This window comes from Limulus polyphemus, unplaced genomic scaffold, assembly GCF_000517525.1.
Source record: "Limulus polyphemus unplaced genomic scaffold, Limulus_polyphemus-2.1.2 Scaffold3772, whole genome shotgun sequence".
Classification (NCBI taxonomy): domain Eukaryota; kingdom Metazoa; phylum Arthropoda; class Merostomata; order Xiphosura; family Limulidae; genus Limulus; species Limulus polyphemus.
The window spans coordinates 59565-74101 of NW_013669382.1; the positions used below are offsets into that span (position 1 = coordinate 59565).

Here is a 14537-nt window from a genome sequence, read left to right on the forward strand (position 1 = left end):
TCAATCTTATTTTTCGAATACATTTTTTCTTCGTTGTCTTTACATTATATCTTGGGCCCGGCATGGCCAGGTGGATAAGGTACTCGACTCACAATCTGAGGGTCGCGGGTTCGAATCCGCATCCCACCAAACATGCTCGCCCTTTCAGCCGTGGGGGCGTTATAATGTGACGGTCAATCTCACTATTCGTTTGTAAAAGAGTAGCCCAAGAGTTGGCGGTGGGTGGTGATGACTAGCTGCCTTCCCTCTAGTCTTACACTGCTAAATTAGGGACGGCTAGCGCAGATAGCCCTCGTGTAGCTTTGCGCGAAATTCCAAAAACAAAAACATTATATCTTTGTCTTCTGCTTGTGTGCGTTTAAGTTTTTCTTTATATTTTATTATGACATCTTATTCTTGAACGAGATACACGCACTTAAAAAAATCAGATGAAGGGATTCTGAAGTCTTCCCTTTTATCGTATTCACAAATTATATTTTTGGATGATAATGTGTACATATAATATATATAAAGAGCCATGTTCATTTGTACGCCATTTTATTTCGTAACTGTCTCGTGTATTTTATACTAGGGATTTGTCGTTGAGCTCATTTAGTGAACTGTTTACTTGGTGTACAAGATGTATTAGGATTGATCTCTGGAAATAAAGAAAAGTTAGATTACCATACTTCGTGCTTCTGTAGCAAGTCCGAGGACCTATAACGCTAGAAATCGGGTTTCGATACCGGCGGTGGGCAGAGCACAGATAGACCATCGTGTAGCTTTACGCTAACAACAAAAGAAACAAACGATAAGCTTTCATTTATTTTTACGTTTTGGTTTTCTGATAATCAAATTTTTAGCACTCAGTTTATTTTCTCGTGGTTATTGACTGCTTGCAATGTTTAAAATGTAATAGTGTGAGACGATGAACAACCATAAACAAACACCAACACAAGATCGTAACATGTTGTTTCAATACAGCTACTCAAAGTTACTTGATATAATTCTTTGAAAGGAAGGGAAAAAATCACTAACGAATCAGTATATGAATACGAGAAACATGTCATTTACAGTTTCACGTTAGTCGGACAATGTCTCTCTCCGTTTTATTTTCATATTTTGAAACAGAGTTCTCATTTGGTGAAAAAAGAAAAAAAAAAAGTCAGCTAACCACGATAATTGTTTCAAGTCTAAAAAAATGCACTGCTTCTGTGTACTATTTGTATAAAAGTAAATAAAACACAACGTTAGGCCATAGCAGAATTTATTAATATTACTATCATGAATAAAACAGTAACAAGCACGAGACTTAGCGTGTGAGCCAGCAGTTGTCTTCATCTACACAGCCGGCAGAACAAATTTTTTTTAGGGGGGGGGGGCATATACGATTAGTGCACCTTATTTGTTATGTTTCCTGTGCCCATTAAATTGACAATTGAAACAACGACTTTCACAAATCTCCATTTCCCATTCAAAGGGGAACAAGCTCCCCCTCCCCATGTTCCGCCACCTATGTTCATCTATACAATACAAAAGCTTCGAAGGGATATTCTACACCACGAAGCTCTTTAGAATGTTAGGCCTAAAACAATAACACTGCTCGAATCCGTTTACAGCAGGGAATAAAAATAACACAAATATAAAACTAACACTTTCACAACTGCAAAGCATCCTGAAGTATAAATGACGGATAATAATAATAATAATAGTGATACAAATAAGGCATGGTTAACTTCTGTAAAGCTTTCTAAGAAACTAGGTTGATCAACGCAAGAATATGAAGTAAAGATAAACTGGATGTAGTAATACAAACAGCTTCCTTGAAATACTCAAGCTTTTTATCACGTCATTGACTTTTTCAAAGAAATCTGCCTACAAAAAAAATCGAACCATTGCTATGATTATACAAGTTGTGTCACAATTCACTGCATATCTTACTTATTTTTCTACAATACAAAACTGTTATAACTTCTTATTAATTAATAAAAAAATTATATAAAAAAACACCAAAGTTTCATATATTAGATATGGTTGATTAAAATTATATCACTAATTGTTTTATTTTACTGCAGCGAAATGTTCAGCAGGTCCATTTGGAGTATGAAAAACAAAAACTATATAAAATAATAATAATTTTAAACAGTAAAGGCTCCATGTTTCCACGTTTGTTTACTTTAAATACCTATTCATATAACAGCATAAATAAATAGCTGAAAACAAGGTTGTGTGTGTGTTGTAATGTAGACTTGAATTATACTAGTAAATAGAAAAACTTGTTTCTTGGCGTTAACGTTTCCACTGCATTGCTCAGTCTCAAGGTATAACAAAATATTAAATTAAATTAATGGCTCACTTTTCACTATTTTTTTTTATCATAATCAAACATTTTCCGATGTTATTTTCGAACGAGCTAGAAAAAAAAAAGGCGAATAAAATGTGAATTACGGTATACAAATAACAGTTTAGGTTACAAAGAGGTAACATCTAAGTAGCCCACAGAAAAATTATTTTATATACTAATCTCTTGTTTAACAGTACATTGGCTAAACAATGAACATACAGAGGTGTAACACATAATGCGAGAACGTTCCCAAACAAAGAAAAATATACAGTTGTATTTGCCTTTGTCAGATGGTTTTAAAATGTGACAGAATACTAAATAATTGGAATAAAACGTTCTTACTTTAGTGCTAGTAATTCTTTAGAACCAATATATTGCATTCCACATTCAGTTAATATATGCCTTTTTAATATCTTATTTTGAAGATCAGATTTGAAATGGTTAGAACCGTACAAAGACACAAGTTGCAACAAGTCACAAGAACGAGCGGCGATAGCGTTATATTGGTTAATCTGATATGTAACTGTGATTACAATTATTGAACGCAGTATACAACTTAATCAACTTTTAAACGTCAGGCAACTCATTGTCTCATATATCTTTTTAATTGATATATTCTAAATACAAAAAAAGTCAATAATATAACGATGTTTTTTGTTGCTGTTTTTCGAATCTGGAACACACCAATGAATTTTAATAATGCAGTTTTGGTATATTCAAAACAATATTATTTGTTCACAAAGGGCAATTGTTTAAAAACATTTTATGAGATAGGATTAACAATCTAATACTGTTTCTAAATGTGTTTTCGGTGTCATAATTCTGATACAACCTAAGTGCGCTTATAACCTAGAGATATATCAAACGAAGTGATATAAATTGAAAACTTTTTTTTTTTAATATCTGGGCACAAAATTTCTCCAGACTTTTACAAGTAACGTTATGTATAACAACTAGTTGAGAAAAATACAGTTTGGTTATTCGATTTATATAAAAGGTATAAAATTACAGTTACTTTAAAACGGTCGTTAAAATCCTGCAAACGATTTCATTAAGTTTTACACTAGTTAAGAATCGAGATTTTGTATGATTCGACGGAAGACTCTTTTGATAAGTACGAAGACTTTGTAAGGTATAGTTTATAAAACACAAAACTCGATAGATCTTAAAGAGATAGAGTTTGTAATTGCGTGGCAATGACGTTGCATTTCAATAGAATAAAAATTTATATGAATTTGGCTAAATTTCAAAGTTTTTTGAAAATAGTTTCAAATATATTTGCTAGTTTTGGCCTTCGATACAGCTAATTGGTTCCACAAGTTACTATATTCTGAAGTCAGAAGAACTGTAAAAACATCTACTTTTACTAGGAATGTAAATAAAAGATTGCTGAAAATAAAGTTAAATATTATAGAGAAAAAACACAGGAAAATGAAATGAAGTTTTAAATTGTTTTGACGTTTCACGAGCTTTCAATGTTATTCAATTTTTTTTGCAATAATTCTTTTACATCATTAAAATAAAAAAGAATATATAAAAAAAGCTTGCAGTTACTTTAACTAAATCAAACTTATCAATATCGCATATTAAAAAAACAAATACAAACTAAATACAAAAGAAAAAAAAATCTTGAAACTTGTTTATAAATTTCTTTTAACAATGAAGACGTTATAAAGTTAAAAATTCAACATCGATCAAATTGAAGTAAAATTTAAAAATTGGTTTTCTCGATTTTAAGTATAATAATCCGTCGATTATAATTTGTTCAAGACGTCGAAATCGATGTCATAGGAATGTGCTTTTGTGTGTGTGTGTGTTTTTTTAAACTACTTGACAGCTTTAATTCTCACATTTAAACTTATTAACAAACCCATTTAAATTTTCCCCGTTTCTAATAGTGGTGCCGTGAATATCGTTTTTTGAATCTAGTTAGTTTTTTGATTTCATGGGTTGTTACATAGTAAAACTTTACATTTGATTAAAATTAAAGGGGGAAACAGAAATCAGTTACGAAAACTGGTTTGCGAGAAGTAAAACCAAAATAAAAGTCGACGTTCCCCACTCCCCCATTTGTAATTATACATAACTCAATATCAGCTCGCATTCTTTCAAATACGCTAAAGTATTGTTAATAACTCAACTCAAAAGTTGTTTTAGAAATAAAATGAAACATTTATAATACAACCATTTGGTTTTATACGTTAGGGAAACGACCACATTCACTATCAGAAGGAAGAGTTGTATAACAAACTGAAAGCAAGAAACTCATTGAAATCTAGACTTTCGACAATAGCATCATTCCCACGTAGCCAAATGAAGGTTGTGATGGGTCAATCAGAATCACATCATTTTAGGAGTTTTGTAACGACCCTTACCAATAAGTTATAATTATTCTTCTACTTTTATAATTAAATACCAGGGTACCATTCGACAATCTACTAACAAGTCCAACAGGAACTAAAAGAAAATAATTAAGTTTATCTCTTCAGAATTCCAGTCGGTAGGCGGCGCAGCTTGTCTCGTGATCTTGGAGATTGATGGTGCATCTATCGGCCGATGGAGCAACTTCTATTTTATTGGCAGCCAATATTTCTTGATTTAGGGCTATCCAATAACCCAAAGCATCAGTTTCGTGTGTTGGAATAATGGTCACTTCAGCATCTTTATCATTCCAATCTTTCTTAGCTTCTAATAGAGCATTGAATGCTTCTTTTGTTGGATTGGTGCCACTAAATACGTAATACCGTGCTCGTATTTTCCTGAAGAATTCCACATCGCAATAATTCGGATCTCCATGGTTTGGTACGTATGTCAAATCGACGTAAATTGGGTTTACAAGTCCATTTGCAGTCAAACCTTTAGATTTTCCTTGTAAGTTTGTCTTCTCAGTTCTAGGAGATACAGCTCTATCAGATGCTGTAGGCGTACTTTTTCCGTTAAGCAATCCTTTCTTGACATTATGATTTGATATAGACTTAGTCGGAGCAACAACAGGCGTTTTTGTTGATCCTTTAATGGTTGTTTTAGATGCCATTTTGTTTCGCTTAGTAATGTCTTGAGAATCGGGTGGTGTAGGCAAGCCCAATGGCTTATCCCAATTATCCAAGTGGAATTCCTCGTCACTCCTGTTAAACCCTGAAGATTTGGTATGGATCGTTGTTGCACTATCTTCTTGTAACTTCTCGTACTCATTTGACTGATCATCGAACGTTGGGTTCTGAATACCACCAAATTGTGACTGATGGGGAAATGTTGAGTACGAATGTCCACTAGAGAAATCACTTATTTCCCTGGCATCTTCTTGGTAATAGCTTCTGTTGCTATAACTATAATGAGAAGCCTGCTCTCCATAATACGGATTATCTTCATCTTCCGAGGAAGAGGAAGTACTATCACGCGTTATGAAGCTGTTAGGTTCTTTATCTGCTATATTGAGTGGCAGATGGTGCTCTTCATAATTAGCTTGATCTTGAATCACTGCTGCTGTAGAAAACAGTTGATTAGCAGGAACACTGTCTGATCCATAACTATCAATATCTTGCAAATGACCGTGTTCTATCAAATTTGATGAATTTAACCCCATTTCTTCCTTATTAGTTAGATCATGCATAATTTCAGTCTGACTTGTCTTTGGATCATCAGCTTTCTCACAATCTCGCGTATCATCCTCAAAGTAAGTCGCCTGTAGATTCTCTCTCGCCAGATCAGTGGGGACTGTTCGAAGTAATTCGCTTGAGGAATAGTGTGAAAAAGAATCTTTATCACTACAAGTTAGTTCTTTATATGCAAAAGTTGATTCGTTATGTTTGATATCAGTACTACTGACCCCAAACGAATCTTCACAGTATTGGTGGGATAAAGACAATGAGGTCAAATCAGAACCCTGTTCATATAGAAAACCCTCTTTCTGACAATCAGCTTTACCTCCAAGGAATTCTTGCTCACTTTTGTCCCAAGAGACGTCTTCAGTTTTACATTCAAACGTACTTTCCTTGGAATGCTTTTGAGAATAGAAATCTCTCTCTTCGTTAAGGTTTCCACAATTTCCTTCTGTATCACGTTCTCTCAAAATATGTGGAAAAGCACTCATTTGCTCACTTTCTTTCTGCTCCAACTTTGTTTCACTCATGTTTTCCAAAAATTCTATTTTCTTTTCTTGCGAGATGTGGTGATCTACCGAATGGTCCCTTTGAGTTTTGGCTGGTACTTGCTGTTTGGCATCTAAAGGAGACTGTGGTTCGGAAGGAGTAGTGCCTTCCGAAATGTTGACCATTTCTGGGTAGTTTGCCTTCAGTGTGTTTCCATAAACTGGCTCTTCTATAACTGGACTTCCTGATCTCTCTGATTCGTCTTCTTCAGATTCTTCATATAATGGTTGTTCAGTTAGATCTTCACATGTTTGAGAATGGTGGCCCGTAACGTCATACTGTAAGATATAGCTGCCCGATTCAATGTGATCCTCTTTTAACTGAGCATCAGGTCCCACATGTTCATAAAAATCTTGATCACCTGGCGGAGTTGGGTATCGAATCATCTCGCCATCATCCTCATCAGATATTTCCTGATGTTGTGAAAGTTGTTTTTCTTCAAGTTTAATTACATCATCGTGTGTAAAATACATTTCATCCTGATTCATGGATTGAGCTATTATCGTTTCTTTTTCATTATGAACAGTATCTATAGCCTCTTTAATTTCCAAATTCTTCTCATGGCTGCTATTAGGAAAACCTTCACCAAAAGACTGATCAAACGATTTTTCAGCTTCTCCACAAGGAGTGCCATCTTCTGGAAGAATGTCATCACTCACAGCATCTAAAGTTTCAGAAGCCGAATAATCTTTTTCTGAAGTATGTGGTTCTGACTTAACACCTAATTGACTGCCCGGGACATGTATATGATCTTTTGCTAACTCAAAATTTTTCTGAAGGTCTAAGTCATTTTCCTGAGGAATCATTTCTTGTTCTTTTGTATTCTTTGCAGTTTCTTCTGCTTGCTTTTCTAGAGGGTCCAAGTACAAAGATTCTTTTATTTCGTCTCTGGTATTCCTACGATCATCATCATCATTAACAAAATCGACTTGATGATCGTTCTTGTAATCTGATAATTCAGAGTCATGTTTAATTATGTCAAAATCGTTACTACTTTGTTCGTTAGAAGTCCGATTCGTGAGGTTCCCAGTATTGTCCTCTCTATAATTATGATTGAAATTGTCTAGAGGAAAAGTTGATTCTTGTTCTTCGCTAGCAAGGCTATCTCCATAGACAGAAGGATAGCCAGTGGAATCTATGCCAAATATTTGTTCACATGCATTCCGTTTTAGAGATTCTTGTTCAGTTACGTCTAATATATCTTCACTGGTTGTCTTAGCAATAAAACAAGAACTGTCTTCAGTTTGGTGAATCAGCTCAGGTTCGTTCAATTGATTTTCAAGTTCTCTTTCTTGAACACCGTTATCAAAAAAAGCAACATTAGTCTGTTCCTGTAGGAATGACCCTGTCTGAAGGTCACACAGGTTTTCTTCGTTAGTGAAGGAAGAATTTTCATATTTTTCAAAGTGAGTAGCTTGACGTTTCTCTATCTCGGATATTTTGTTTTCAAAAGGTATTCCTGCGTGAAACTCTTCATTCTGATCGAACTTTGGGTCGGAAATGCTTAATACCGATTCACTATCCACAGTTTCTTCAGCAAGCTTAACTTCTGTAATTTGTTCCTTTTCTTCTATATTCGTCTTTTCATTCAATTCATCAAAACTCTGTTCATTTGTAACCGTACTAGCCGATATTTTAACTTCATTATCATTCAGACTGTCAAAACCATCTTTATCTTGTTGTAATAGTTCAGGTTTATCTAGTACTTGATTGTCATCTGATATAGTTTCTTTATAAATATCTTGATCCTTTAAAAATAGTGGTACCTGTTGGCTCAACCCTGGCGACTCAAATTCTTCAGCTGTTCGACCTTGTTCTGATATTCCAATATCACCACCATCAAAAGCATGAAGATTCTCAACTGTATTTTGACATATTGATTTTTCGACATCCTTATATATCTGATCGTCATTTTTCACTATTGATTCTCCACCTACACTCAAGTCTAACCTTGTATTACTATTATCAGTAAAACCTCCATCAAAAGACTGTTCAACTCTGCCAGATTCAACAGATTTGATATTATCAAAATTTCCTTCAGTTTCCTCATTAATTCGTGTCCTCTGTGAATCTTCCTCGGAGAGGCCTTTCTCTACTTGGTCTAATCCCTGGCATTTAGAGTTAGACACATAATTGTCAATGGAATCTAATTTATCTTTATTAGTGATTCCATAATTCATCTTGCTCCATCCTATATCCGTATTATCCACTACACTACCAACCGTATTGTCCACCACACTACCAAACCGAGCTTCTTCCTTGTCTCTGAAAACACGCTCAGTGTAATCAATCTTTTCATCGCTAGTTTTGAACAAAAATTCACTTTCAGCCTTTCCCTTTTCTTGATCACCGAGCTCGATTTCAGTCATTCCATTCACTTTGTTCAGTCCTTGGTCTTGATCAATTTCCGTTTGAGCCAATTTTTGATCACTCAATACACTCCGAGTTGGAGTTACTCCTAAATGATTATCTTTATCCTTTAGCATATTTTCCGTCCGTATTAATACTTGACTAGTATCGTTTGTGTCATGCTCAGCGTGGAAACAGTCTTGTGTATTATCTGAGAAACTTCCAGTTTGTGCCAATCCCTCACTTTTATTAAGAGACACACCTTCCAACTCATTTTTACTATATGACGTTATTTCACTGTCAACCTTTACTTGGTCTTTGTCAGTTAACACACATTCAGTTTCGGTTATACCTTGGTCTTTGTCAGTTAACACACATTCAGTTTCGGTTATACCTTGGTCTTTGTCAGTTAACACACATTCAGTTTCGGTTGTACCTTGGTCTTTGTCAGTTAACACACATTCAGTTTCGGTTGTACCTTGGTCTTTGTCAGTTAACACACATTCAGTTTCGGTTGTACCTTGGTCTTTGTCAGTTAACACACATTCAGTTTCGGTTGTACCTTGGTCTTTGTCAGTTAACACACATTCAGTTTCGGTTATACCTTGGTCTTTGTCAGTTAACACACATTCAGTTTCGGTTATACCTTTGTCTTTGTCAGTTAACACACATTCAGTTTCGGTTATACCTTGGTCCCTGTCAGTTAACACATATTGAGATAACTGATCTGTTTGAGAGAATACTTTTTCATTTGCTTGATCCAAAGGTTCCGCCTCACTTGCTACTGCTTCTCGGATAATACTTTGATCATAGCTAATAAGATTTACATTACCAAAATCTCCACGGTCATCATTACTTGGTTGAGAGACTTCCTTTTCAAAAGAGTTTATGATATCCGTTTCTGTGTTCGCAACCATGTTAATCGAACTATTGTCTTGTTCCGTTTTTTGGACGTCTGTAGTAACGTTAGACCCGACTTTAAACTTCTCTTCAGTATCCAAACTTCCCAATGAAGATTTTCCCCCTATTTTTGAATTTTCTTCTAATCTAGCAGAAGCCAATTTATGTTCTGCTCGTTTCTTAATGTTCATCTCCGTTTGTTGTGGCTTTTTGACGGATTTAGAAGTAGATGGTTTTGTAGAGTGTTTCGGTGAAGATGTGGGAGTTTTCCCGCTCGTTTCTTTTGATACATGCGAGATTTTGGTTGGGGTTTCGGGTCTTTTTGTCTTTGGTTCAGATTTTGCATTTTTATTAGAAATTTTTGTTTCCACAGTTTTCTTGTTATTGATATCTTTAGCGCCTTTGGTCTTTCTCTCAACGCTGCTCACGGTTTTCACGGCGCTTTCAATCTTTTTTGTGTCCGAGGACTGTAATTCTTTCCCTTTACTTGAAGGTGTTCCAGTTTTGGAAACATCTTTATTTGATTCCAAACTTTTCCCATTAACTTTTGTTTCTAGCTTCTTCGAATCAATATTTTTCCTTGTTGAGCTTTTAGTGGGGTCAGATGGCCTTCTTTCTGAAGTAGTTTTGTTTATAACAGCATTATCCTTCTTGCCAGTTGCTGTCTGAGTCTTTTGAATGATTTTCTTTTGTGGCCCAGATGGCGAAGAGGTATTAGGTTTTGGAAGAACTTTAGCCACTGGTTTTTCAGCATTTTTTATCAATTTAGGTTTATCCCCAACCGTTTTCCGGAGTACAGATTGAGTGCAATCAAACTGCTGTAAAATTTCAAGATCTTTTATTGTTTCTAATCCTTCAAAAATCTTAGACTGTGGTGCATTTCCTGTGATTAAGATCCTGGTAATGGGGTCTTTAAGATTCGCAGGTCGCCATACCACAAGAGCAGATATGGATACTAAGTCTGATAAAGGTACCGAAACGTCTTCAAAATTCTTCATGCTATCTGTAGTGCTTGAAAAACTGTCTTTCTTAGAGCTCCACTGTTGAAAGAATTCTTTTACTTCCTTATTCTCTTTCGGTGGAGTCAAAACATACATATCCAAAGTACCATGACCCATCTTATGATACAAGGTCAGAGGATCGGTACCATTTTCTCGGAAACAAAGGTGTGGTTTCAGGTTCAAATTACTAAGATTATTCAGGAACTCGTGACCTTCGTCAAGAATACTAACGAGAAGGTCATCCTTGTCTTTTGGGACCTCGTCACAAGGGGAATCTTTCCCATCAGTGATATTACAGAAAATGTAACCAACATGTGGAAACACGTGTTCCTTTTGCTTCCTCTTAATCAATGATGTAATCCCATTTAGATTACTCTCGTTCACCCTCGTAATAATCATGGCATCTAGCCTGTCAATATGACGAACAAATTCCCAGAAACATGGCTTCCTCTCAAAGCCACCATCTACCAACATATTAAAACCACTGATTCCAAAGAGAGCACAGTTACCATCACCTCCTGGAAATACATATAAAGTTGGTCGACTGAAACGAATATTTCCTACAACTGCAGACGGTTTCATAATTTCTTCTAAAGAATGACTTATCAAAAACCTTTTCAGATACTGCACAAGTTCTTGAGAACCAGGAAAAGAAGATGTTATATCAGGGGGGTTTAGAAAAACACAAGTCATATTTTCTGTAATATTAGATTCGCACCAGTCTCCTTCAGCTGTACAATGAATATGCACAGAACAATCAGGAATCTTCATCAGTACACACTGAACATCGGGATCATTGAATATGTCAGTAAAGGCTTTAAAACTAAAAGCACCATCTCTGAGGATCCAGGAACCAGATCCAGTGAAGGCATAACCAGCATAAATGATGTGTTTATAAGCAGTTGAAGAAGAAAGCAAATTCTTCAGACACTGTTTAAAAACACTAACTTTTGGATTCAAGAGTACTTCCACTGCCAGTCTTTCTGTTGAATACTGAACAATAAAATCTGAAAATATAAACGAATATTTCACTTAATACAAGTTGTGTAAAATCGAATAGTTTTATTTGGTAAAAATTACTTTCCTAAATAATAGAATCTTAATTATTTTAGCAACAAATACAATACCAAAACATAACATAATAATGTTTTAAGAACAATACATTTTTTAACATGTAACAAATAAAAGACTTAATCAGAAGGATAACGATTTCCTTTAAACTTCACTAAGAAAAGTTTTTCCACACAAAACTTAATATTGCAAAACAGTCCCAGAAAACTGTCACAAGCAACACTAAGTAATATACGAAACTAACCTTTGTTTTAAAACAAAAATAGAAATGAAGATTTTAAATATTTTACCTTCTGGCTGTTCAGGGTTGAGCTCTTTATTGAATTCATCCTTCAGACCCGTTAAATCTGATCCAGTTTTGGTTACATCCCATGAAAGTAGTCCTATAAAAAGAAATAAATAATGTATGTATGTTTGTAATTAAGCACAAAGCTACAAAATGGGCTATCTGTGCTCTGCCCACCACGGTTATCAAAATCCAGTTTCTAGCATTGTAGCAAGTCCGCAGATATACCGATGTGCCACTAGGGGGGAGGTAAAAGAAATAAACTGACACAAAGGAAGTACATTAACACACAAATTACCCTCTTGAAATTATAAGAATAAATTCCCGAATATTAGTGTTTATACAACCACAGAGTTCGTTACCTAACCCGCAATCACTGAAAGTACGGTGACTAGCTAAAGATTTCTACAGCTTTTAAAGGTTAGGAAAGCGACAGTAGCGTTCGTGAACAGTAATGGCTAGTGTTTAAGAGAAATATAAAATCTCCTATCCTAAGTTAATTGGCCTGTTTCATTGATAATACGATGAGCATGTTTACATAATTTGAAACTATTTTTCATGACGGTTTTCACTAAAATAACATTGATCACCAGATGGAAGTTAGAAATAATACAGCTTTCACAACTGTAATAGTAGCATTTACACGTATGAATTTAAAGACTGCTTCGTGGACAAATAAATACACGGATATTTACACGATTATAGAGTTAAGACTGAAGTAAGTAACTAGTGAAATTCGAGTTATTTTATCTGAAGAATAACTAAATCGTGGTATCTGTTTTGGAGTTGTGACCTCTGAACTTTTTATATACACACGCTTGCGCATGTGTGTGTGTGTGTGTGTGTGTGTGTGGTTTATTTTAAACGCTTATCACTTGAATTTTGATTTACAACAATTGAAAGATTTATTTGTTTGTAGTTAAGCACAAAGCTACACAATGGGCTATCTGTGCTCTGCCCACCATGGGTATCGAAACCCGGTTTGTACCGTTGTAAGTCCGCAAACATACCGCTGTGTGTCTGGAGGACACAATTGAAATAAAATGTAGTTTTGACGTCACATGCAGAATGGAGTGTTTCAAAAATGGAGTTCAAGATTTACAAAAATACTAATATGAATTTATTAAGTGCTGCTGTGTTTTACCACAGTTTAGTTTGCACGAGATAATCTGAATTGAAAGTGTATACGACTTCAAAACAGTGCATTTTGAAGACAAGGGGGGTGTTATCCCCTACCACACTCATTTATAGGAGGAGCTTCATTCAACAAATGTGCAAGATATATTTGAATGTACTGTAATACATTACATTATGAAGTTAGTAGAATGGGATTCAGCTTTTTCTGTACGTTGTGAAATAAGGATGGTGTACAAGCCTGATATGAAACGTATTTAGTTATCCAAATTGTTGCTTTTATTGGTCACGAAAGATGAACTGTACGAGTATTTTAGCTCCGAGTACAGAACAAATTAAATAGAGTATCCTCATATCTTCTATTGCTAGCTAGATGATACTCTCTCTCAAAATGTGAATAATTCAGATGGTTGGACTTAAACGGTTTAACATAATATTTCTTACTTTATTTATCTTAAAACAATTTAAAAAGCCAAATTTCTAAAATTTAGCTAATGTATTTAAAACACGAAGTTATACACGTATACATGCATATTTGTTAAAAATCGATAAACATGTGCAACTTCTTAATATTAATTGTTTCTTAGCAACTTATAATATCACTCTTTGCACCAAAGTTACCACCTTCACTGTATACGCGGATTAAGATCACGGATCGATTTGCTTAGTAGCCATGGTTACCGCCTACCAAAGCGATTCTATTGTACTCTATACTGTTCAATTCTGTTGCATACGAATCTGTCTAGCTTCCTGTCGTGGAAGTTTGTTTCGAATTACTTCCTCATACATATTTAATTCTGTTGCATACGAATCTGTCTAGCTTCCTGTCGTGGAAGTTTGTTTCGAATTACTTCCTCATACATATTTAATTATGTTGCATACGAATTAAACTCTGAATAGCATTCGAAAAAGAATACTTAAGTTCTGAACACCGGTGCAAAATTTATTTCCTTTTAATTTAGAATGTCATAGTAAATTATCAATGTTTAGTATGTAGATTAACAGCTTGTTAATTTCTGTTGTGTGTTGTTATACAAATCGGTTAAACAGCAAAACACAGATTGTCTTGTAAGTAATAGCTGTAAAGTTGGTACTCCCTACCATACCAAAGCTTCAAGTCAAAGAGAATGAGAAATACCAAAGTTATTTACAAATCACGTAGAATAATCCAGAATAAAATCCAAATTGAGTTGTTGTTGTTTTTATAGATAAATGTCGAAAGCAAGATTCAAAGTTAAGAACCCACTTGTAGTTAATAATTAAAGTTAAGAACCCACTTGTAGTTAATAATTAAAGTTAAGAACCCACTTGTAGTTAATAATTAA

At 34.7% G+C, this 14537-nt stretch overlaps 1 protein-coding gene across 2 annotated transcripts in view; it reads right to left on the minus strand.

Moving 5' to 3' along the window:
* Positions 1–1228: 1228 nt before the first annotated feature.
* Positions 1229–14537, minus strand: part of LOC106470015 (microtubule-associated protein futsch-like) — a 33125-nt gene continuing 19816 nt past the window's right edge. Inside the window, exons 2-4 of one of the 2 annotated variants that reach the window (XM_022398564.1) lie at positions 12083–12175; positions 9173–11728; positions 1229–9130 (exon numbers count right to left, since the gene is read on the minus strand). In XM_022398564.1, coding sequence (XP_022254272.1) covers positions 4809–9130; positions 9173–11728; positions 12083–12175 — 6971 coding nt within the window. In that variant the 3' untranslated portion in view covers positions 1229–4808. Of the gene's footprint in view, positions 11729–12082; positions 12176–14537 lie in introns of both variants that reach the window. The other variant, XM_013930535.2, reaches the window with a different exon arrangement.